This window comes from Canis aureus, chromosome 25, assembly GCF_053574225.1.
Source record: "Canis aureus isolate CA01 chromosome 25, VMU_Caureus_v.1.0, whole genome shotgun sequence".
Taxonomy (NCBI): Eukaryota; Metazoa; Chordata; class Mammalia; order Carnivora; family Canidae; genus Canis; species Canis aureus.
In genome coordinates, this window is record NC_135635.1 from 22,867,218 (window position 1) to 22,892,724 (window position 25,507).

The 25,507-nt window shown below is 41.2% G+C and overlaps 1 protein-coding gene across 3 annotated transcripts in view; it reads left to right on the forward strand.

Moving 5' to 3' along the window:
- BCAT1 (branched chain amino acid transaminase 1) overlaps nt 1-25,507 on the forward strand; it is a 101,208-nt gene that overhangs the window by 28,811 nt on the left and 46,890 nt on the right. Inside the window, exons 1-3 of one of the 3 annotated variants that reach the window (XM_077870720.1) lie at nt 4,841-4,924; nt 5,951-6,022; nt 16,399-16,599. In XM_077870720.1, coding sequence (XP_077726846.1) covers nt 4,883-4,924; nt 5,951-6,022; nt 16,399-16,599 — 315 coding nt within the window. In that variant the 5' untranslated portion in view covers nt 4,841-4,882. Of the gene's footprint in view, nt 1-4,840; nt 4,925-5,657; nt 5,878-5,950; nt 6,023-16,398; nt 16,600-25,507 lie in introns of those variants that run through there. The other 2 variants (XM_077870722.1, XM_077870721.1) reach the window with 2 other exon arrangements.

Consider the following 25,507-nt stretch of genomic DNA (forward strand, 5'->3'; position numbering starts at 1 on the left):
CAATGCTCAGTAGCCACATGTAGCTTGGTGCAGGCAGAGAACATTTTTAATATTGCAGGAAGTTTTATTAGAAAGCACTGGTCCAATCCCTTAACAGAATACATTGAAAGCCCACGTTATGGCCAGTTAAGGGGAAAAAGGCATAGCAGAAGGAAGAGAACAGAGGGAAAAAAAAAAGGGAGATTTAGGGTGAGGGAGTGCCTTTAAGTGAAGAAGCCTACATCTAGGGGTAGAGTGGCCTCTGAGGACATTTTTAGTCTGCTGTATTGTAAATTTTGGCAGCGGAAATTCCAAAACATATTAAATACATGTATTTTAAAAATTAGGGAGCTACAATTTAACAGATAAATCTCAACTGTGTGCCTGGCATTGAGTGAGGGGGCTGTTGCTAGGTGGACATATAGGCATAACTTATGAAAATTAGAGCAACATTAATCAAATAATTAGAATAAAGTATGACAGGTATTTTGAAGTGGGAAAAAATTCTGTGGAGAGAAATAGCAGACGGGCCCATGGTAGCCTTGATAGGGTTCGAGGTGCCTCACTGAAGACAAAGTGCCACATAACCGAGAAAGGAAGGATAAGACAACCATCCAGCGGCATGGGGGTGTCTGAGCTGGTTGGCCAGCCTTGAGAAGGCCTGAAGCCAAGAAGAAGGACTGAACTAGTTAAATATGTGGCTGGAGAAAGGGAGAGTAGCAAAAGGTGAGCCAGGGAGTTGGGGCAGAAATCAGAATTTGGGATGAGTGGGAGAGCTTTCTAAAATATTGTCATAAAGGTGATGTAAAGCTTTGAGGATTTTCTAGCCAAGAAAGGGATATGTGCAGATTTGCATTTTGAGATGATTTCTCTGGTTGCCATGCTAAGGATGGTTTAAGGGGAAGTAAGGCTGAAGATGGAGAGGCTGCTTAGAAGCTGTCGGTACTAGGATGGCAGTAATATGTCTGGAGAAATGGCAACTGTCTGGATATTTGGAGCTAGAATGTACGGACATTGATCACTTAGTTGTCTCTGAAGGACAATCTTTAGGTTTCTGGTTAGGGCAACTGCATAGAGTAGAGGTCTGCAACCTGTAGCTGACCAGCCAAATCTGCTCTGTCCTGTTTTTGTAAATACAGAGTTGTTTTTTTTTTTTATAAAGATTTTATTTATTTATTCATGAGAGACATAGAGAGGCAGAAACATAGGCAGAGGGAGAAGCAGGCACCCTATGGGGAGCTTGATGTAGGACTCCACCCTAGGACCCTGGGATCATGACCTGAGCCACCTAGGTGCCCCTATGAATATAGTTTTATGGGATCCCAGTCATGCCCATTTTTTTATGTACTGTCCATGGCTGCTTTTGAAATTCATTGATGGATCTGAGCAATTGCCTCAAAGACCACACCGCCTTCAAAGCCTAAAATATTTGCTATCTGGCCCTTCGAGAAAATGTTTGCCAACTGGGATAAATGATCATTACTTTTATTTATTGAAATATTAACACTTCCCAGGCAACGTTCTAAATAATTTACGTATGGTACAATACTCCATCCCAATTGGCAAACATGAAGTGTTGCTGTGGTCCCATTTTACAGAAGCACAGGATGTGACATTCACACTCATAGCTTTGGTTACCACCTCCATGCCAGGGACTCATCAAATGTTGACTTCTAAGCCAGACCTTCTTTGGAGCTTCAGACAGGCATATCTCTAACATCTAGTCGGATAGATGGCCCAAAATTCAATATTCCCCAAATCAGACTCCTGTGTGTGCCCTCAAACCGGATCATCTTTCAGTTTTCCATTTCTTAGCAAATATCACCAACCAGAAGAGCAAGCCAGGATAGAAGGAGCCCTTGTTAGCACTTGTCTCTCCTTGTCCCTTCTCTTGTCCATTCTATCTAAAGATTGCTGAAATCTGGCTGCTTCTCTTCATCTGGATCATCTACCACCTGCCAAGTCCACCTTATTAATAAGGTCATCATTTGTGTAGGTTCTGTAAAAGTTTTCTCGTAAATCCATTTCTCTTCACCCAGGCCCTCCTGCAATTTTCAAACTGCAGCCAGAGTGCACTTTCAATCCTATCAACCTCTACCCTCATTCCCCACCTAACCTACCCTTTCAAAGGCTTTTCTTATTCTTAGGATTCTCATCAATTTTATTGTTTTTATGTTGTTTCATTGTTTTTGAATTATTCTTCAGAACTGATGGGAACGTATGATAATTCTTGTCAGTACATATGAAATAAATTCTGAAGGTCAGGGTTCAATTAATTTAGTTCCCCAGCTGTGGAAGAAGCCAGTTTTATGTCCATTGCAAATTCATGTCAGGGAAATTGTCCTTAACTCCCTTTATAAGGCACTAACTAGGTAGTTGGCTCTCTGCCGACCGTCCCAAGTCTCACCTGGACCACGCACCCTCTGCTTGTCTCCACTCCAGTCCTCCCTCTCTCCTGCCTCTCTCCTGTCTCCGGGAAGCACCATGTTCCTTCCCTTCTCAGAGATGTCCTTCCCTGGAATTCATTTTCATCTCAGATGTTTTTCATCCCTTGTAGTAAATATTTTTTATCCTCCAGGTCTCTAGTTAAGGATCCCTTGATGGAAAGCCTTTCCAGACCTTTCTGAGTGGGATACATTCCATTATTAGAGGCTAGTAAAACACAGGCAGCACTGATTACTTTCACAATTTTACATTTCTAGGATTAATTGATGCTTTTTAACACAAGTGACATTTTTCTATGTGGCTAAAGGCAATGCATGATAATGGGATGGAAATATGCTCACACTGCATCCTCAGCACCTAGCCCAGTGCCTTCCCCAAAGTTACACACACAATAAATTTTTTAGACAGATTTTTGGCTGTAAGTACTCACTGCTCAGGAGAGAGGTGGATTGAAAAAATATATATTTGGGAGCCATCACCATATAGGTTCAGCCATGAGAATGCACAGGAAGCAAAATCATTGGGTTGAGCAAAATGAAGGCTATTAGTGACCTTGTTCAGGTGGAATAATTGGACAGAAGTCAAATTGTAGCCACCTGAAGTGGGAAGAACTAGAAGCAGTTAATACAGATGGCACTTGCACAAAGTTTGGCTCTGAAGAGATGAAAGGTATGGGTGGCACTGTGGGAATTCTTTAATAACCTCATTTTTGTATTATATATACATTCTTGACTGAAAAGCGAGGATTTACAAGTGACACTTAAAATAGCAATAAAATTTAGGGCACCTGGGTGGCTCAGTCAGTTAAGGATCCAACTCCTGGTTTTGGCTCAGGTGGTGATCTGGGGGGTTGTGAGATACAGCCCCGCATCTGATGTTGCGCTCAGCTGGGAGTGTGCTTCTCTCTAAAATAAATAAAATCTTTAAAAATGGAACAGCAAGAAAGTTGGAGCTGTGTAATGTCTACCTTTAAAACAATAACAGGCTTTTAATACATGTCTGGTGTAGTCAGTTAAAGCATTTGAGTGCAAATAAATTGTTAATAACTCAACTAAGGATTTCTTATTTTTAGGCCTGGGGACAAGATTGGAAAATGGCAGCCCTAGAGTTTACTTAGTCTGTACTTTTTTTTTTTTTCTTTTTTAAATTTGATTTTAAATTTCTTCAAAGGGTCTCTGGTTTCTAGGTTTCCTGTGACCTGCCTGGGCCATATGGTCTTCAGAGCTTCCCACTCCACCCAAGCATAAGAGGCTTTGAAGGGAAGAGAGGAAAGGAGAAATGAATGTTGTTCTCTGAGTTGATAAGATTAGAGCTATATTGTCTTTAAGGCTGCATGAAATCAATTCTAAAACCAGACCAGATTTAACTGCTCTTACCCAGAAAAAGCCGCCCTCCCCCTTTCCAAGAACAAATCAGCCCGTCACCACTTCCTATTAATTTAAAAGCCCAGAAGAGCTCATAACTTAGGCTGACGTTACCCTGGGAGAACACAGCAGAAGAGGCAGTAGCTTCGTTTTCCCTTTCAAAGGTCTTTTTATCAGCTCCCTAAATAATTGCTTTCATGGGCTTCCATCAGAAAACTAAGTTCGATTGGGAGCTCTTTATAGTCTATTTTGCCAGAAAACACTTAATGGGTGGGTTGGGTATAAGTAGCATCGAGGTGTTTGGGCGGAAAGAGATCTTAAGAGATGTGAGCCTGGTAGCCCTGCAACACTCTGCCACAAAGCCGCCCTGAGTAAGTAGCACAAAGAAATCTAACACCCGGCGCAGCGGTTTAGCGCCGCCTTCAGCCCAGGGCCTGATCCTGGAGCCCCGGGATCGAGCCCCACGTCGGGCTCCCTGCATGGAGCCCGCTTCTCCCTCTGCCTGTGTGTCTCTCATGAATAAACGAATAAAATCTTAAATCTAAAACCCAGATTCACGTTCTTCCTCAGCAGTCTGCACGTGGTGGTGGGGGCGATGGGAGCCAGTGCACAGCTAACCATCCTGGGCTGCAAACGCGGTTTTGTCCACAGGCAGCTCTGCCCTAGCGTAAATCCATTTCCCCAAGATTGCCTTCGCCTCGGCCCAGCCCAGTGGCGTTTCCAGGCCATTCACCCAGCGGTTGTCTGGCAAATAAGGATGCTCCCGAAGTGCCTGCATCTGGAAAGGCGCTCGTGTGGGGCGCGCGCTCTCGTGCCCCAGCCCGGGACCGGGTGGCAGGGACGAGGGCTTGGGTTCCCGCCACTCACGAGCCAGAAGGACCCGGCGGCGGGAGGCTCCTCCTCCAGGAATGCTGGAGGGGCTGAGCGGCTCCCTGCGCTCGGCCCTGGCGCGGGGCCCCCGGCGGTGGCAGTGCGCACCGTGCAGCGCGCGCGCCGGGGCCTGGCCGCGCCACCTGCCCTCGCCGACCCCCGCGCGCCGCGTGCAGCCGCCGCCGCCGCCGCTCCCCGCAGCCCCGCGCCCCCGGACCCTGCCCATGGCCAGCCCGACGCGCGCCGCCGCGGCCCTCGCTCGCCAGGTACCCGGCCCCGGGCGCTTGCGGAAGGGGGTGGCGGGTTGCACCCGGGGCCTCCTGCACCGCGTCGCCGCGCATCGCCGAGCCGCCTCCGCCCAGGCGGCTCCTTTCTCCCCAGCCCTGACCCAAATCTGCGCCTCCGGCCGGCGAACTCCGCTTTGGGGAGGCCCTTGCCGGGCAGGCCGCCGGCGGGAACGCGAGGGTCGCCATGGAAGCCGCTTTGGGGGAGGAGGGGGACGCGGAATTTCTGGGCTGCGAGACCTGACAGCCGCAGCCTGCGGGCCTTCGCCATCCCCAAATATTTTGACCGCGACCTTCTGCATCCTTGGATTCCGCGCCCCCCCCCCCCACACCTCCTTTTTCCCTCCCACACGTAGCTATTTAGCAGATTAGGTTTCTTTTCTTTCTTTTCTTTTTTTTTTTTAGGTCTGCAGCTTTTTCCAATTCGCCCCACTTCCCTTGTGTCCTTAAATATCTTGTAAATTACTCCCTAATTCCCTGAGGTTTGGTCCTTAACCTGCGAGGTTCGGTGTGGGTGCGCCTGCATTGCAGGACCCTGCCCTTGGGGGAAGAAAAAAAGGTTCATTCTCGTCCTCATCCCTTCTCCAGTCTTCCTATTGTGCGCCGCTGATTGACAAGACCACGAGGCTGAGCGCGCCCAGGAGATTTTTCTATAAATGACTTAACACCCCAGTCTAGACTATTTACTCGGATGGAAGGGGGACGATCACCGTCTCTTGCTCCTTGCTGGTGAACCCCGGCTCTGTAGGGCGACCCTGGAATCTAACCAGGCTGCCCTAAGCCAGCGGTGGAGGATGAAAACAGCTGCGTCCTCCGGAAGGGTGGAAAGTGAAGGACGGCGCTCCCCGGACGCCCTCCTTTGGGGCTGGCGCTTGGTTGGTTGATCCTCCTTTTCCTGTTTGCTTGGGTACCTGAGCGGAGGACGCAGTGTGATGGTGAGTGATGACTGATTACCCCAGGCCTCAGTTCCCCACCTGGTTTTACTCAATGAGCTTAATTCTTTTTAAGGACTGCAATAACGGATGCTCCCCGGAATGTACTGGAGAAGCCGGATCCAAAGAGATGGTGGGGACTTTCAAGGTAAGTGATTTGCCAGAGGTTAAGTGAAGCAACAGTCAACTGAATGAATCTGTTTCTTGTTGGCATTTGGGCAATTTTCACTGCGTCGGTTATACAGTAATTTAGATATGCTGACATGCTTTTTTTTTTCTGACATGCATTTTTAAATTCCACTCTTGTGGGGGTCGTTTGGGGAGCAGTAATATCTTCATATCTAAAATTACCTGGCAGTTAATTGCTTATTTCATGAATTATAACTTTTCTTGGAAAACAATTAATTTGTAAATATTCACCTGGAGGTTTATCTGATTGTATAAATAAGTATAACCATTCACTAGTGGAAAAAGTTATACTTGTAATGTTTCTCCTTAAAGCAACACCTAACATTTTACAGTAGCGTTGTGTTTCCTTATTTTCTCTCTGAATAATGTTAGATAATCTCATATGTTTGTATGTTACATAATCTCATAATTTACCAGGCTACTAATGAAGAGCAAATGAGAATCTGGTAAAAAGCACTTTGAAAATCATACAAGTACAAATATAAGGTGTATTATTATTTTCTCTATGAAGCATCATCTCCACTCCACCCCATGGTCTCCCCCCTCCCCCCAACCGTGGAGGGTTTTGCTTCTCTTTATGTCTCCCTCTCCTCTCCTGCCTATTTCAGTCACTGTCAATTGTCATCCATAGCACAGAGTGTCCTAATGATCTCACATCCTGGCAGGGTTCAGAGAGGGAGTGCAAACTTGACTCATCAATTTCCCACACTCTTACTGTGCTAGGCATTGGAAATTGAGGATAAATTCAAGATACAGTCTCCGATCTCAGGTTAAAATAAAAAAAAAAAAAGAAATAGATTAGAATATAGTAATTTCCTTCCTAGAATAAGTTTGTGAGTTTTATTTGTCCATAATATTCCTGGTCCTTTAAAGATAATATCCCCTATAGCCTTATAGCTGATCTAATCTACTCTGCTAGCCTGTGAAGACTAAGTTCTAATACATTCTGTGGACTTAGGTATTGAGAGATAGATTCTAGAAAGAATGAAATACAATGGACTATTTGATAATCTCTCAGGGTTATTTTATATAGTAGGTATATTCCTCAAAGGGTATATAGACAAATCCAATTTTTTCCCAAAAGATCTTTATATTTTTATACATAGAAAACTTATAAAGTTAAAATTAATTTGTAATGTAGGGTTGCCTGGGCATCTCCTTTGGTTGAGTGGCTGATGACTCTTGGTTTTAGCTCAGGTCATGATCTCAGGATCATGGGATCGAGCCTTGCATTGGGCTAGAGCTCAGTGAGGAGTCTGCTGGAGTTTCTCCTTCTGCCCCTTGTGTGCTCTCTCCCCTCTCTCAAATAAATAAATCTTTATTTATATCATGAATTATTTTAATCTGAATTTAGATTCCTGTGTATTAGATTTTAGTTAAAGGGGAAGTGTACTGACATTGTATGCTTATATTTACATATTGAAACATGAGTTGTCATGGTGGTTGTATTCACCCTGTATATGTAATGAGGCAAATGAAAAATGAAATTGATATTTCTGGGGGGATATGGTGGATTTTATGGGACTATATTTGCTTTTGGCAAAGTTATTATTTTTTTTTATTTACTCCTTTTGTATTTTTAAGCTGCTCTTTTGGGTTTCTCATGGGTATTTTTCATATTGCATCCACTCCATTTTAATGCAGTTATCTTAAATGAGGATGCAGTTTCTCCACAAAACCCAGAAATGAGATGACTTACTACTTGGGAATCCTATAGAATCTTTCTGTGGACTCCAGAGCTGCCTTTGTTTCAAAGAGATCAGTTGTCTGTTTCTTCCACTTTCTCCTGCTTTATAGATCTCCACAGAATGTGACACTCCAAATCTCTAATTCTCCTCTTCCTACCTTTCTATTTTATTTAAGATAGATTAATTTATTTGAGAGACAAGCTAGGCAAAGGGCAGAGGGAGAGAATCCACAAATAGGTGTCTGTCCCTCCCACTCCCTCCGTTGAACACAGAGTCCCTCACAGGGCTCTATCCCAGGACCTTGAGATCACAAACTGAGCTGAAACCAAGAATCGTCAGCTGCTCAACTGAGCCACTCAGGCACCTCTTTATTAAGATTCTAAATGAGTGTCTCTAAAGATAATGAACTTAGAACCTAACTTTCCAAATAGAATAAGAAAAATACTTATTATAGAACAAAGTTCTGTGTTTTCTGATAGCCTTGTAATGCCGAGATAGCTTTTAAATGTTTAAGTGTTGTGTCCAATGCAGAGAAGTACAGATACTATATTGAAGGGTGAGCAAGAGACAGGGCCTGAATGCTGGCTAATAGGGCCCTCAGGTGCAGCCAGGTTGCATTAGCGGGCTCTGGGCTTCCCCATTTCAGAGCAGATGGTTACCCAAGCATGGATTTTGAGTTAGGAAGTTGTTTTTTTAAAGATTTTATTTATTTATTCATGAGAGAGAGAGAGAGAGAGAGAGAGAGGCAGAGACACATAGGCAGAAGGAGAAACAGGCTCCATGCAGGGAGCCTGATGTGGGACTCGATCCCGGGTCTCCAGGATCACACCCTGGGCTGAAGGTAGCGCTAAACCACAGAGCCACTCCGGCTGCCCGAAGTTGTTGTTTTTAATATGCATTGTTTTTGTCAATGTTTCTTGTCATTTCGCAATCCAGTCATATGGCCTTCCAAATTCTTCCATGAACATATGGCCTGAAACATCCTGACTTTGAAGTCATCAGAGAACATGAAGTATCGGAAAGAGACAGATTAATTATGCAGGAGAAAGTATCATTTTACAAATATTATTATTTTTATCCATCTTTGGGAAGGAAATGTGGAAAAAGGTTTCTAAACACTGATAAAAATTGTTTGCAAAATTTCTTTTATGCCAAAGATTTTTTTTTCCACTTAGAACTAGATTTCACATCTACTTAAAGTCAGTCACAAACCTGTAGCTAATGTTGCTTTTAAAGAATTTTTATTCAGTGTACCAATTGTTTTAATATTCTTTGTTTCTCTTGGAGCTCAGGTCAAAGCTGTTTTAGTTTCTAGAATTACAGAATTTTTTTTTTTTTTTGAGAGGAAATTAGACTTCTTGATGAAATTCTGAAGGCACTCAGTTGTGTATTACTTTGAAAATCTGCATGTAAGGCAATCCTTAATTACAAATTAAAAAGAGGGTTGCTATTCATATCATTAATAAATCATATCTTACAAAGGGATGTAGTAGCTTACTAAAATAGAACTAATACCTGGTAATTTAATCATTTGTATTCAATTTCTAAAAACTTAACTAGTAGTACCAAGTTATAATTACAAGAGCATCAAGTCCAGCATAAAAACACCATATTCTGTGTCTTTGCCATTAACTAACTTGATTTCATTGGGTCAGTGGATCACTGTAGGTGGTCCTAGAGATATTTTAAGGAGAAAGTTTAGAAAAGTAAAAATTACATACTGGTCCATGATCATTCTTAAAGTTGGTTCTTTAAAGATTTGTAATAACAAAAGGGTCTTTTATGAAACACAGCAAGTACAAATGATTTTTATAAGAAGTATATAGCAGTCTCTTCTTTTGACATATCCAAACCCATGAGGTCAATCCATGTTTAACGAAATTTAGAAAAGAATTACTAGCACATACTTGATATGTATAATAGTTACTGTGCTAAGTGGGAGTCCAACATAACCCAAAGAAATGACTCATTTTTCCAACCGTTCAAATTCATTATAAGATTTTCTAGAGCCAAACCAAACACTTCGGTGGTTAGGATGTCTATGTGGAGGGGCTGTATGAGCAACTGCTAGGCCGTTTGAAAAGCTGAGGATACCACCAGACTGCTGGGCCAGATGGGGTGTTACAGTTTCTACACTTCCTGCTGGAGGAAGAAAGGAAGTTTGGATAAACTGGCTGCACCACATGTCCAGTGTTATAGGTGGAGGAAATGATGGGCGGAAAAAGAGGTGAGGATGGGTAGGCATCTGTGGCCAAGTTTTAGTCCTTCCATGTTAAACAGAGGCATGTAGACAAGAATGCTTAAAGGCTGGTCAGAGTTTAGGTACCAGGTCAGCGTGGACCCCAAATACAGCCCCACCCATGTCCTTGTTATCAGGTTCTGTCCTGCCAGCCTCCCTTGCAGCTGGACAGATCACTGTGACACATTTCTGACCCAATAAGCCATACAGAAATTCCTGGGAAAATTTTGCTTTTCTGATTAGAAGGAATAGATTTGTCTGCTGTTATCCTTTTCCTCCCGTATCTTTGGACCTTGATGAAATCATTAAAGCCAAAAGCTATAGCTATAATGAGCCTTCTTTTGACCCTAAGGAGAAGGCTGAGAAAAATCACAGGACCTTGAGATTATAGGGGTATGGCCAGGCCTGGCTCCTCTAGATATATGTGAGAAAGTCAACTCCTATTTGAGTTTGACTTACTTGCAGCTGAATACATTAAGTGATAAAAGGCTAATGCAGCTCATTAGTGAGAGAAAGACTTGAAAAGACAAGTTAGTGCCATACTTGGGATACTTGATTTTGCATCTGAAGTATTTGGACTTATGTATAGCCATTTAGCTTCTCATGGACTTTGAAGATTATGATCCAGGAGGGATGCCTGGGTGGCTCAGCTTTTGCACCTCCTGCAGCCCTGGACGTGATCCGGGGTCCCAGGATCAACTCCCACATCAGGCTCCCTGTATGGAGCCTGCTTCTCCCTCTGCCTGTGTCTCTGCTTCTCTGTGTCTCTCATGAATAAATAAAATCTTAAAAAAAAGATCCAGAAGCATGTGATTATGTTCAGAGTGTATAAGTAACAGATATAGGATATTTGCTATTGAACGGGTAGTAGAAATTGAGAAATCAGAATTCTTGAAAGATTATTGAAAGTACGCATGTCTTGATTATGATAGGGAAGCAGGGCTTGGAGAATGCTGTTGAGAATGATAAATTATCTTTTTTTAGAAAATATTTCTTTGAGAGAAAAATACAGCAGGAGAAAGCACGAGCCAGTGGGGGAAAGGAGGTATGCAGGGGAGAGGGAGAAGCAGGTTCCCCACAGGACTTGATCCCAGGACCCTGGGATAACAACCTGAGCTGAATTAACCCACTGAGCCACCCAGGCACCCCAGGAATGATAAATTATCTTGAAAGTAATGAAGATGTAAAGAAAATATAGGAAAAAACACAATGAGTTTGTTAACGGAGGTCATGTCTGGGAAGTGGGTGGCCAGGGTGCTAGTTAGGAATGTTATTTATTTACTTATTTTTTGAAAGTTGGGAATTTTCTACTTTTCATTTTTCTTCCCTTTACAGTAGAATTTTAAGATAGTAAACACACATTCCTCTTATTAGATGAGTTAAGAAATAGAGAAGTAGAACATTATATATCAGAAATAGGGACCTGGCAACCTGGGTGGCTCAATGGTTTAGCACCGCCTTCAGCCCAGAGCCTGATCATGGAGACCTGGGATCGAGTCCCACATCGGGCTCCCTGCATGGAGCCTGCTTCTCCCTCTGCCTGTGTATCTGTCTCAGTCTCTCTGTCTCTGTCTCTCATGAATAAATAAATCTTAAAAAAAAGGGACCAAGTTTTGAAGGAAATATATGCTCCATTTTAGATACATTAAGTTTGCAGTAACCAAGGTCTTGTGATTATGAAAAACTGTATGGCTTTTTAGAGAATTCACAAATGAGACTTGAATTTCTTAAGTGGTTCTCAGCCCTTCCAGTACTTTGGAGTCTCCTGGAGAGCCTTCTCTGAAAATTGATGTGAAGTCCCACTCCTGAATTTCTTTCTTTTTTTTCCTGAGTTTTTGTGCATTGTGGTTATGGCTTGGGAAGTGGTTATTTCCTAAAAAACCCCAACCTAACAACAACAACAAAAAAAACACCAAAACTTCCCAGGTGAACCAATTCAGCAGCCAATGTTAAGAACCATTGCTCTTCAGGAGATCTTTAAGGGAGATAGCATGGTATGGTTCCGAGCCTGAGTGCATAGTTAGAATCACTTGGGTACGTTTGAACAACCAACCAACCTCTCCCCTGCCCTATCCTTCTGAGATTCTGGTTCAGTTCTGGAATGGAATGTGATTTAGTGTTTTTAAAACGCCTTATAGTTGAATCCAATGCATAGCCAGGTCTGAAGACCCCTGATGAGAGGAGGAAATGTAAAGGCTCAAGGAAAAAGCTCAGTGTTACCCAGGTTCTTATATTTTACCACCATCAAACTATCATTTTCTCCCTTTCTGCTTTGCTCCTTAATACTTCTTAAAAATTAGGAAATTACAGCATGGTAGCCATGTATCTAGTATTATCCCAGATGGCTACTTCTAATTGCCCAGAGTAAAGAGGTCAACTGAGTTATTTTAATTGCTAAGAACTTCCATGGTAAGGATTCCTGGAGAAATAAGGAAGATGAGGTATAGTTTTCCTTTTTTTTCTTCAAAGATTCACTTATTTATGAAACAAGAGTGGGTCCAAGAGTGGGGAGGGGCAGAGGGAGAGGGAGAGAGAGCATCCTCAAGCAAGACTCCCCTTGGAACCCAATGTGGGGCTTGATCCCAGGACCCCGAGATCAGGACCTGAGCCAAAATCCAGAGTCAGACATTCAACCGACTGAATCACCCAGGTGCAGATGGTAAACTCTTAATTGCACTGAGCCAGAACCCCTGGAGAATTGTAATGTTGATATACATTGGAATGTATACCATGAAGTACCTAGTTCTCCTGGCCCATCCCTTTCCCCTATTCCAGAAGCCACAGTGCTCTGTGACCTTTTTTGCCACTTAATTTCCCCCATATTTCCTAAATTCCTGCCACACTGAACCTTTCCTGTTCCTTGAACATGCCAAGTCTCTTCACAGGACCTGTGCTCTTGCTTCTTCTGCTTCAAATACTTTGCCTCTAGATAGCTCCATGGCCTACCTTCTTTCTTCATTCAAGTCTTGGCTCAAAGGACACCTCATCAGGAAGGTCATTCCCAACCCTTCCACTAAAAATAAGCTTTTTCCCCTCCATCCTTTTAAGCAGCTTATATTTTCCTCATAGCACTAAGCATTTCCTGACCTCTATTTATCGACTTATTTCTTTATATTGTTTTCCCTGTCCCGAGAGAACAGGACTTTACTTGTTTTATTCCCTGAGAGTCCTTTGGGCCTATAGCAGTAAGCACATAGTAGCTCAACAGGTACGAGGTTGAATGATAATACTTGCTCACAGTGGCTACTGCCTGTCCATGGCTGACGGTGAGCTTGCCTGAGAAGGATGGGGGCTGAGCCATAGGCATCTTGGTGTCTCTTGTGCTTGCTAAGTGCAGTGCCTGAGCCATTGTGTTGGTGCAATTAGTGTTTATTCAGTGAACAAAAAGGCAAAATACTGAGAATAATAAAGCAGATGAAGGAGAAAGAGGAGCAGGGGAAGAAAAATAAAGAATCACCCTACAGTTATTTAATATGAGGCTATGGTCTCGTTTTTTGTTCTTGTTAGTTTTTAAAGATTTTATGTATTTTGAGGCAGAACATGCACACAAGCAGGGGCAGAGGTGGAGGGAGAAGCAGACTCTCTACGAGCGGGGAGCCTGATGCAAGAGTGCATCCCAGGACCCTGAGATCATGACCTGAGACAAAGGCAGACGCTTAACCAATTGAGCCACCCAGGCACCCCCATAATCTCGTTTTAAAATATTATGTAGATTGTTACTGATATAAAGTATATATTCCATTGCCTATTTGTTTCATGGCAGGTGCAGTTATTGATTGGAGAGTTTCAAAATCCTGAACGGTATAAGGATCACGGGTAGTTGATTTCTTGTTGATTAGCTCATAGGAGAATTGGTTAGCTACAGATAGAAATACCTGGGAAGGTGATCTTTATTTTACCTTTGAAGAACCAAGTATTGGTTCTGTCACTGGGGGGAAAGGCTAAGGTCTGTTGCCCTTGCAGTATTGAAGATGTACCCTGAATTCAGGTAGAGAAAAACATCTGCTCACGCTCTCACTTCTCCATTTTTACGTACTCTTATCTTTATTTTGGGTCTTACTGTCCTTCCCTGTTATTGAGAAACTTTTATTAGTAGTCTTAATAGGTGAAGATTTGCATTATTTGTGTTACAGGTTTTTTTGTTTTGTTTTGTTTTAGCCCAGGACTAAGAAAAGCTGCTAAAAAAAGCGACTTAAAGCAAAATCACAAGTGCTTTATTGTGCACCAACACTGCGAAACCATTCATGTAATGAAAAATTTATGTTGCAATTTTACTCACTTTAAATTCGAGCCATCTTCTGTGGATGAATCTGTCAGGGATGGGGACGTACATCTGAGATCAGCCAAATATTTTTGGTATTTTAGATAACTTGTACTGTATTGCATGTGTGAGGCACTGTGCTAGGGTCAGAGACTTAAGTGGAATATCTACTCAGAGTTCTTGTCTAAATAGTCTAGAGGGGCTGGCAAACTTTTTAATGGGTCAGATAATAGTTTAGGTGTGAGGGCCATAAGGTTTCTGTTGTTATCAGTGGACTATGCCGTCATTAATGGATAAAGAACAGTGTGACTGTGATCCAATTAAACTTTTATTTTGTAAAAACACACCAGAAGCCTGCAGGTGAAATTTGGCCAACATCGTATCCTCTAACCTGGTCTAGAGGATAAAGGGAGAGAAATGGATTCAAAGAACAAAGTAACTGAGCTGGAGTGTATCCCTTTAAATTCATTTTCTTGCAGTTAGTAAAGGGTTTTAAGTTAATTTACTTACTTGGGTTACGTACTGGTAGAAGAAAGTCCTCCCCCCCGCCAATTTGGCATTTTATTGGCATATTCCAAAATAGCATTACTAAACCTGAAAATTACAGTAATATGTTGTCTTTAGTGCCTTAGGCTTCCCTGTAATGTGAGCTTTCTAGGTGTTTTAGAATACATTCAGCATGAATATTATTCTAAAAATAAAACTGATTATCATTCATAATATATCAAATGACTAAGGCATGTGTAGGGTGGTGAATTAATCAGAAGCAATTGTTTTCTTCTTTTTTTGAGAGCATGTGTGCGCAACGATGAGGTGGGGCAGAGGGAGACTCTTAAGCAAGCTCCATGCCCAGTGTGGAGTGAAGCGTGGAGCTCAGCATGGAGCTGACACAAGGCTTGATCTCATGACCTTGAGATCATGACGCAGGCCCAAATCAAGAGTCAGATGCTTAACCAACTGAGACATCCAGTTGCCCCTGCATCATTTCAAATATAAGGATAAGAACTGATGATCTAAAGGGAACTTCTGTCCTTGATTTGGGGGGCGGGGGATGGGATGAGTACTTTTGTATATGGAGTGGAGTTTTTCCTTACAAGTCAAGGTTAATAAGTCAAACCTGTCCCTGGTTAATACTGTCTTTTAACCGATCAAAGAGTATCCCTTGTGGTTTTGTCAGCAGTCTACAGCTGTTGTGAAGTTGGTGATGGTACTGTGATTCGGGTGTATATGTGTTTGGCCATTTGTAATGGGCAAGCTGGCTATGTGGAGAGTTGGTATAATGCTGCTGTGTGAAGTTGTTTCCTATTATTCTTATTTATCTTTCTTTCAATAAGAGGTCCTTTGTTCACTGTTTCCTCAACACAGAATAGAGGATTTATGTCTTGGTGTTCATTCTCTACTTCTCTGTTTTCAAAGAGGAAAACACTTGTTTCATTCTGTTCCTTCTGTAATGCACCCAGGGGGTTTTGAAGGCTTATGCCAAGAATTCTTTGAGGGAGTTGGAGTACAACCATCGCCAAGAAATTCAGTTCTTTTTTTTTTTTTTTTTTTAAGATTTTATTTATTTATTCATGAGAGACACAGAGAGAGAGAGAGAGGCAGAGACATAGGCAGAGAGAGAAGCAGGCTCCATGCAGGGAGCCTGATGTGGGACTTGATCCCAGGACTCCAGGACACACCCTGGGCAGAAGGCAGGCACTAAACCGCTGAGCCATCCAGGGATCCCCAAGAGATTCAGTTCTTAATGACTTTTAGTTTAACATATCATTTAAGTGTTGTCTTTGTTCTAGAAGACATCCTTTACCTCTTGCCTGAGTGCTCAAAATGAGTCCTGTGGTGAGAGTGAAGAAGGCATGCTCTTTTTTCCATCATTTTACTCCATCTGCTATTTTGTCCTTCTTTCTAAATATCACTGAATTTGGTTCTGATATTTATTAGGCAATGTACAGTCAACAAGCCAAATTTTGAATGCCGACATGATCGTTTGGCTCACAGATGTTAAATTTCTGAGTTAGTGCCACCATTTAAAAAACAAATGATTTCACTTTTTTGTGGCTGGTGACCTAATTTTGTATTTTCACCCTCTATCATCCAGCCGGTAGATGTTCAGTAACTTTCCTTTAATGGTGCTGATTTCTCTTCCCCAGGCTAAAGATCTAATAATCACACCAGCCACCATTTTAAAGGAAAAACCAGACCCCAATGCTCTGGTTTTTGGAACTGTTTTCACGGATCACATGCTGACAGTGGAGTGGTCCTCAGAGTTTGGATGGGATAAACCACGTATCAAGCCTCTTCAAAACCTGTCATTGCACCCTGGCTCATCAGCTCTCCACTATGCTGTGGAAGTAAGTACATGAGAATCAATGATGGTGATGTACTAGATCTTCACTGTGAGTATGAAGTAGCTCTTCCCACTAAAATAGCTTTGGAGTAGCATGGGCTTTATCACATTTACTTGAGGAAATCATAAATGTCTTTAAAACTTTCTCCACAGACCGTTGGATTGAAGGTAAGTCTTGCAAACTAATCTTTCAGATAATCTTGAACTTTCCATAATGTCAATAAAATAATCATTTACAGTAAATGTGAGGACAGTACGTAAGAACATTAGCAATCAAAAATTCAGTACTGTTAATATTTTACTAAGTCACTTCTCAGATCTTCTAATGACTGAGAACGTGCCTTTGAGTACAGTATTACAGTTAAATGTTAATGCTTACTTCATATTTTTATGACCAGCATTAACTTGTAGGTATACGTGTTGAGATGTGTAATTAAATGTCATCCTTCAGGCATGAATGGAATAATCATAAGCATAAAATACTAAATATGTAGAGAATGCTTTCTCTAGTCCTTGTCAGGATACACAGTTAGATCCTCTGTATACTCCTCATTCCCTTGACCCACATTCTATTTTACTCATTTTTAATGTGTTGGACATTTTTCCCAGGATATTGGAAATTGGAAATAAGCAGTGGCCTACCTATTAAGCGAGTAAAAATAAAAATAGTAGATATTCATAACAATAACAATAAAATTACCTGTGTTTATTAAATTCTGGCAATGTACCCTGCACCTTATATGGGTCATCTCATTTAATTATTTTAAGTGAGAAAACCTCTTTAAGTAGTCAGGTTCTATAGTCAGACTTTCTGGCTCAGATTCAGTCTCTGTTACTCCATAAGGTGCTCCCTGACTTGGGAAGCTTATTTAAAATCACTTCATGCTTCCAATTTCTTTACCTATAAAATTGAGGTAGTGGTAATACTTACCTCATAGTGCTATTATAAGGATAAGGTATTTGTGTAAGCATATATGGCCATGCCGGGTGCATAATGAGAACCCAGTTGTTAGCTATGACTGTTAACCCTTAAAGCAGCCTTATCATCTTAAAAGCAGGTTCAGAAGAGTGAAGTTTCTCGGCCAAGATTACACAGTATTAAGGGAGGTCCTCCCATCCCTGTGACATCACTCTTAAACATATACACTAAAATTATGAGGAGTCCTGTCCAATTAATTTGTTTAAAATTATAAATTTGAAGAATTTGGAAATCTATTCAGTGCCCACGTGTATTCACTGGATGTTGAGTCTTTAGTTTCCATTCCCAGTTCTATCTACTTGGATGAGTTCTTTGATTATTTGCTTCAAGCCTCAGTAGTAGCCATCCTTGCCTGTGTCATAGGGTACACTAAAAAACAAATGAAATAAAGGAAGCACTTAAAAATTTGAGAGGGCAGCCCAGGTGGCTCAGCAGTTTAGCGCCGCTGCCTTCAGCCCAGGGCCTGATCCTGGAGTCTCGGGATCGAGTCCCACATTGGGCTTCCTGCATGGAGCCTGCTTCTCTCTCTGCCTGTGTCTCTGCCTTTCTCTCTCTGTGTGTGTCTCTCATGAATAAATAAATAAAATCTTTAAAAAAAAATTGAGAAAGGAAATATGGTAAATTTTAGGGCAGTGGTCTCAAGCTTAGCACATGTCCTATCCTCAGAGCTTCTGATTTCCACTGAATTTCCAGGCCATGTTAATGCTGCTGTTCCAGGGACCACACTTTGAGAACTGGTAGCTTATGGCAAGTACATGAGAAAGGATTAATGTGATTTTTGAAGCTAAAAATGATTTTTTAAAAGATTTCATTTATTCGTTAGAGACACAGAGAGGCAGAGACATAGGCAGAGGGAGAAGCAGGCTCATCGGGCGGGGAGCCTGATGCACGACTCAATCCCAGGACTCCAGGATGACAACCTGAGCCAAAGGCAGAAACTCAACCACTGAGCTACCTGGGTGTTCCAAAGCTAAAAATGATTTTGATGACCTTGGTTTTTGAAAAACTTGTTGGAAATCTATTTAGATGAGTTGAGAATGCTAATTTGCCTAGTTTTGTCAATTTAGATTTTTGTGCCCAGGATAGTTTTAAAAAATTTTAAATTACTATTAGCCTTTGTTAAATAAAAATTGAAAGCTTTTCTATATTAGTCTCCACTTACAATATAGATACAAAAAGTGTTTCGCATGAAGAAGTGGCTTTGTATGACATTAGTTGTCAATTGCAATATAACAGATTATAGCTTAAAACAACCACCATCATTTTTTTTTTTTTTTTTTTTTATCTTTCATGATTCTGAGGGTTGACTCGGATGGCATAAGTGGTTCATGCTTGGGGTCTCTCTGGCAGTTTCTGTCAGATAGTGACTGGGGTTGGAGTTAGCTCAAAGACTTCCTGACTCTTGTCTGGTGCCTGGGTGGGGAGACTCAAAAGGGTGGGTGCTGAAAAGCCAAGGCTCTGCCAGAGGCTGTCTTTCTCCATGTGGTCTCTCAAGTATGATGGCTTCAGCGTAGTCAGACTTGGTAATTGGTGCCTCGGCTTCTAAGCTTTGTATCTCAAGAGACTGAACCCTGTTGGAAGCTCTGCTTCTTTTAACATCCTAACCCCCAAATCACATAGCATGACTCCTATCATAACTATTATCATGGCCATCACAAAGCCCCACTCAAGTTCAAAGAAAGGAGATACCCCTTCTTGACAAGGAATGTCAAGGTTATAGATGAGCATGAAGGACTGAAAATATTGTGTGACTATTGTTGGAAATATAGTCTTGTGATATGTATCAGTGATAAATGGGAAGATAGAGGAATGCATTTAATTTGCTTTTTTATCAGATGGGCTCTTAGGTTTAGCAGGCAAAATATTAGGATATTGACGTAGGAATTTAGGAAGTGTGATTGCCTTATGCAGAGAAAATGAATCTTGGAATTTTCTGAGGCATATTCTTTCACTTTTCTATTTACTTACTTGTTCAAGGGATGTTGAGTGCCTGCTTGGTTCCCTGGAACTGTGCAGTGTGCTCAGGATTGGATGACAAGCAAACTAGCCATGAGCTCATCCTCAATTTTTTTTTTAATTTTATTTATTTATATGACAGAGCACAAGCAGGGGGAGCTGCAGAGGCAGAGGGAGAAGCAGGCTCTCTGCTGAGTTGGGGGCCTGATGTGGGACTTGATTCCAGGACCCTGGGATCACAACCTGAGCCAAAGGCAGATGTTTAACTGATTGAGGCCCCCAGGTGCCCCTCAGTAATTTTTAAAAAATCTTTTAACGCCCCACTAATAGGCAGATACTTTATTACAAAAATTTTCTTCCCAAATGTATTCAAAACGCTCATTCAGGCTTTTTCAAACCTATGACGGTTTCTCTTATACTGACCCATTTATGGATGCTACTTTATTGGATGCCAACCTGAGTTTAAGTTCAGTAACAGTTGTAACTGTATTTTTTAAATCTCAAAGTGAGTATATGAGCAATCTTTTTTAAAAAATATTTATTTATTCATGAGAGACACAGAGAGGCAGAGACACAGGCAGAGGGAGAACCAGGCTCCATGCAGGGAGCCTGACATGGGACTTAATCCCAGGACTCCAGGATCACACCCTGGGCTGAAGGCGGCGCTAAACCGCTGAGCCACCCGGGCTGCCCCATGAGCAGTCTTCTTAAAATCTGTTCTCCTCCACTCATCAGCTCTACTGATTTTAGAGTGCTTTATTTCGAAATCTGCAACTACATGTTGTTTTTATTAATTATGAAAATATTTTTTAATAGTTGTGAAGATTTCAAATAGTGAAAAATGAACCAAGAGTAGGGAACTTGGATAAAATATGAAACTTGATAATAGTTAATTTTCCAGTTGAAATACTCAAATAAAACATAATTTGATAAAAATGGATAACATATATACTATTATTTAATGAATACTTACAAATGAGTGCTCATAGAGCTACCATCTAGATATAGAAATAGTACACTTGAACATCCCAGAAGGTTTCATGTGTTCCTTCCACATCCTAAATCCTGTATCTACTGGCAACCATTGCCTTTACTTTTGTGATAATCTTTCTTTGATTTTCTTTTTCAATTTTTTAAAAAAGATTTTATTTATTTGACAGCAGAAGCAGGGGGAATGGCAGAGGGAGAAGCAGGCTCCCTGCGGAGCAGGAAGCCTGATGCAGGGCTCGATCCCAGGACCCTGGGATCATGACCCAAGCTGAAGACAGATGCTTAACTGACTGAGCCACCCAGGCACCCCATGCTTTTCTTTTTAGGTTATAAATATCTCTAACACTATAGCTTTGCCTCTTTTTGAAACTTTTTGTAAATGGAACTGTATCGTGTGTGTGCACCTATTGTTTGAGCTCAATATTGTGTAAGATCTATTCATCCAGAACGAGCACAAACATCTGTAGGGCCTGGGACAAAAGTGCAAACAGAGACGCCGTGGTCTACCCACTGTCTCTCTTCCTGCCCTGGCTCCATCCTGTACCACAAGGAGCCTCACACACATGTGGATGCCCACACCATCTGTAAACAGATGACCCTTGGCCATCTGCTGGTCAGGCACACCAGTGATACTACCTGTTTTTAGTGGGATGAACCTAAGGAGAGTCATTCAGGCTCTGAAAATGGGATCAGGGCCATTTGGGCAGGAATTCTATGGAAGTGGATACTTGGAGCCTGGTCTAAAAAAGGAACCTAGGTCCAGATGACTACTTGCCCCAAGGAAAGTTCACAGCTGGAGGAAGGCAGAGGTGAGAGGCCTTCTAAAGTGTGGAGCTCAGGGAAGAGGCCCCAGTTGCCTAGTTCTAAGAGTGGTAGGGACCGCATTGATGTATTCCTTATACGCCGTTATGTGAATATATTCAGTTTATTGTTGATGGACATTTGGGCAGTTTTTTTCTGTGAACATTCTTGTACATAGTATGCTGGTGAACTTGTTTATAAGTTTCTTTAAGCAGTTCTCAAAGTTTGGTTCACGTGCCCCTAGGCCTCCTTTCGAGAGGTTGGCAAGGCTAAAACGCTTCACGTTAATACCAAGACCTTGTTTTTCTTTTTCACTATGTGTTGACGTTTGCAGTAAGGCTCTGACACCAGCTTCTTCTGCTAGTTAGCTATCATATTCTTTAGTGCCAAGTGTTATAGTATAAGGAGTGTCAGCTTTACTTAAGAATGTTCTTGGTGAAATGGCAATAATTATTAATTTTATTAAATTTTGACTCGAGTAAATGTCATTTTAATCTGTGTAATGAGATAGCAACTTTGCCTAAAGCACTTCTATACTCTTAAGTACTACTACAGTTGTCTCAGGGAAAAGTAATTGTGTGTTGTGGACTGAATCGGCTGCTTTTTTTCACCTAGAACCATTTTACTAGAAAGAACGAACTATAGTTATTCAGACTTGGACATTTTCAGCTGTTTTTCTTGAAAGCAAATGAAGTGAGCCTGCCACTTCAAGCAACACAATGGACTATATTTGTTGCCACTGATAAAACTCTAGCTTTCAAGTAAAAATTAGAATTTTGGAAAATTTGTATCTGCCACCACAAGCTTGAGCCTTTGCACTATTAAAGAGTTTTTTTTAATGATGTTAGTGGTAATATTAACAGAGTTGTTTAAAAAAAAGTATTAACCTTTGGAAGATCTGTATAACTTGAACCAGTGTCTTCCGAATAATTATTGCGTGGCATTACAAATTTATGCAGGAGTTAAGACCCATTCAAAATGCAAGACAGGGATGCCTGGGTGGCTCAGAGGTTGAGCCTCTGTCTTCGGCTTCAGTCATGATCCCAGTGTCCTGAGATCAAGTCCTGCATTGGGCTCCCTGTGAGAAGCCTGCTTCTCTCTCTGTGTCTCTGCCTCTCTGTGTTTCTCATGAATACATAAAATTAAAAAAAAAAATGCAAGACAGACTGTGATGGCTTCTGCTGTGTCAATTTGGCTGTCTGATCTGCAGTCCCCAGAATTGAATTTTTAGTCTCCTTCTAGTTAGAACACCTACAAGACACTCTTGTGACTGATGGAGGACAGAGGGAGGCATGACCATTTTACTGAATACACATAACCTTCTTCTAGGTATTCAATCAAATGCCGATCTTGGTGCTGTGTAGAATTTTGTAGATATGATTGAAGTCTCTCTAATCAGCTGACTTAAACTTAAAAGGATAATTTTTCTGGGTGAGCCTGACCTTAGGATTTCTGTGAGGTAAGAGATTCCACACATAGTTAGACTTAGCTTTCTTTCACTTTGTGTCTCCCTTTCTGACTGCCCCTTGTGAATGAGGTGCAGCTCATGCCTGCGGGTCCCAGCCTGCTTGTCATCTTCTCTCCCTGTTGGCCTGTCTTCCAGATTTCAGACTTGCTCAGCCAGTTCCTTATAATAAATCACATTGGCCAATTTCTTATAATCTGGTAATAATATAATATATGTATCTCCTGTTCTGCTTCTCCAGTTGAACTCTGATACACTATTGGATTTTACTAAATTAACACTATGAAACTTCATTGATAGTGTTTCAAATTCCACATTGCATCTAACCTTCAGGTGACCACTTGTCAATTTTTGAAGTGGTAGCAGAGAAGAAACCACAGTTACCTGAAAAGGCTGTCAGCAATACTTCTCCCTCTCTCAACTGCATATCTCCGTGAGATTGGAGTTTTCTTTTTGGACTTCAAAACAATATACCGCAAGAGATTGAATGCGAAAGCAGATACAAGAATCCAGTGTCTTTCATTAAGCCACACGTTAAAGATTTGCAGTAGTAAAAACTGCTGCACTTAACAATAATCCTTTTGGAAAATACAGATATTTTTCATTAAAATATGTTAACACATCATGGTTCATTATTGTTAAATAAATTTAAATGGCTCCCTTCTAATTTCTAATATGGTAATTATTGATTGAATAACTGCACATATAAAAGCTTTTTGGGGCCTTCATAATTTTTAAAAATTTAAAAACCTCCCGATACCAAAAGATTTGAGAAATAGTGTATAAGGATATACCAAGGAATAGTGCTGCTTGTCATCATACGTATCTTCAATTTTACAAGGTAAAGGAAACTATTTTCCATAGTGGTTTTACCAATTTTTATACCCAGCAGCCATGAATAAATATTTTTATGGTTCCAAAACTTTGTCAATTCCTAATATAGTCATTATTTTAAGATTTTAGCTACTTTTGTATAATGGCATCTGATTATTGTGATATTAATTTCCACTTACTCTGAGAGGTTGAACACCTTTTCATATATTTATTGGGCAATTGGATATCTTATTTAAATCTTTTTTATTTCTAGAAGTGCTTTATATATTTTGAGTATTTTAAGTATCTTCTTTTACTCTGTTCTTTTACTCTGTAATTTTTTGATGACAAGAAATGCATTTAAATTTTAAGTTGAATTTATCAGTCTTTGCTTTTTATTTGGTAGTTTTGCATCTTAAACACGATCTTTGAACAAAGATTCTTTTCATACCCTGAGATTATAAAGGTGTCTTTCTTTTTTTTTTTTTAAAGTTATTTATTTATTTTTTATTTTTATTTTTTTTAATTTTTATTTATTTATGATAGTCAGAGAGAGAGAGAGAGAGAGAGAGAGAGGCAGAGACATAGGCAGAGGGAGAAGCAGGCTCCATGCACCGGGAGCCCGACGTGGGATTCGATCCCGGGTCTCCAGGATGGCGCCCTGGGCCAAAGGCAGGCGCTAAACCGCTGCGCCACCCAGGGATCCCTAAAGGTGTCTTTCTATATTTATTGATTTTTGTCTTTCACAGTGAGGTCTTTACTCCTAGAAGGTGATTTTTATATGAAGTAGAAATCCAGTTTGATTTTTTTTTTTTCTCCCAGTGGATACCCTGTTGTTCCAGCACCATTTAAAAGGACTGTTCTTTGGTGGGGGCTGGGTGTTGTAGACGGTTAAGTGACTGACTCTTGGTTTCAGCTCAGGTGGGTGATCTCAGGGTCATGAGATTGGGGCCTGCATCAGGCTCTGAGCTCAGTGCAGAGTCTGTTTGGGATTTTTTTTTTTCTCCCTCTCCCTTTACCCCTGCTCCCACACAAGCGTGTGTGTGTGCGCGCGCGCGCGTGCGTGCGTGCAGGTGCACATAGGCACTGTTTCTCTCTCAAATTTTTCTTTCTTTTTTTTTTTTTAAAGGACTGTTCTTTTTCCTCTCATATGCCATGCCACTTCTATTACATATATATGGATCTGCTTCTGGATCTCCATTTCCCATTGCATGGTCTATCTGGATCTCTGTTCTGTTGTTTTACTTGTCTATTTGCACAAATGCCACACTGTCTTAATTTCCAAATCATTAAGTCTTGATGTCTGTCTGGAACAAGTCCTATTTTATCTTTCTTAAAGATTTTATTTATTCATGAGAGACACAGAGAGAGGCAGAGACACAGGCAGAGGGAGAAGCAGGCTCCATGCAGGGTGACCGATGTGGGACTTGATCCTGGGACTCTGGGATTATGCCATGAGCCAAAGGCTTAACCATTGAGCTACCCAGGCATCCATTATTTTGCCTTTCAACAGTGCTTTGCATGTTCTCAGCCATTTGCTTTTCCTTATAACTCTTAAACTCGGTTTATCATGCCAATTAACTTCTGTAATTTAGTTTATTAAAGGAAAATAGAATCCCTGATGTGATTTCCATTTGGATTACATTGAATATATACATCAATTTGGGAGAATAAACACCTTTATGATATTGAGTCTTTGGATCCATGGGTATGTGATTGCTTTCTGCATTTAGTTAGGTCTCTAATGACTTGATAAAGTTTTATATTGTCCTTATGGGTCTTCTTTTAGGCCCTCACTGCCCCCAAATGTTCCTCTCTCAATTCTATCATAAATAGTGTCTTTACTTTCTATTGCTGTTACATCGGAATACAATTTTGCATTTGGTTACCTTGCCTAAACAAATAATT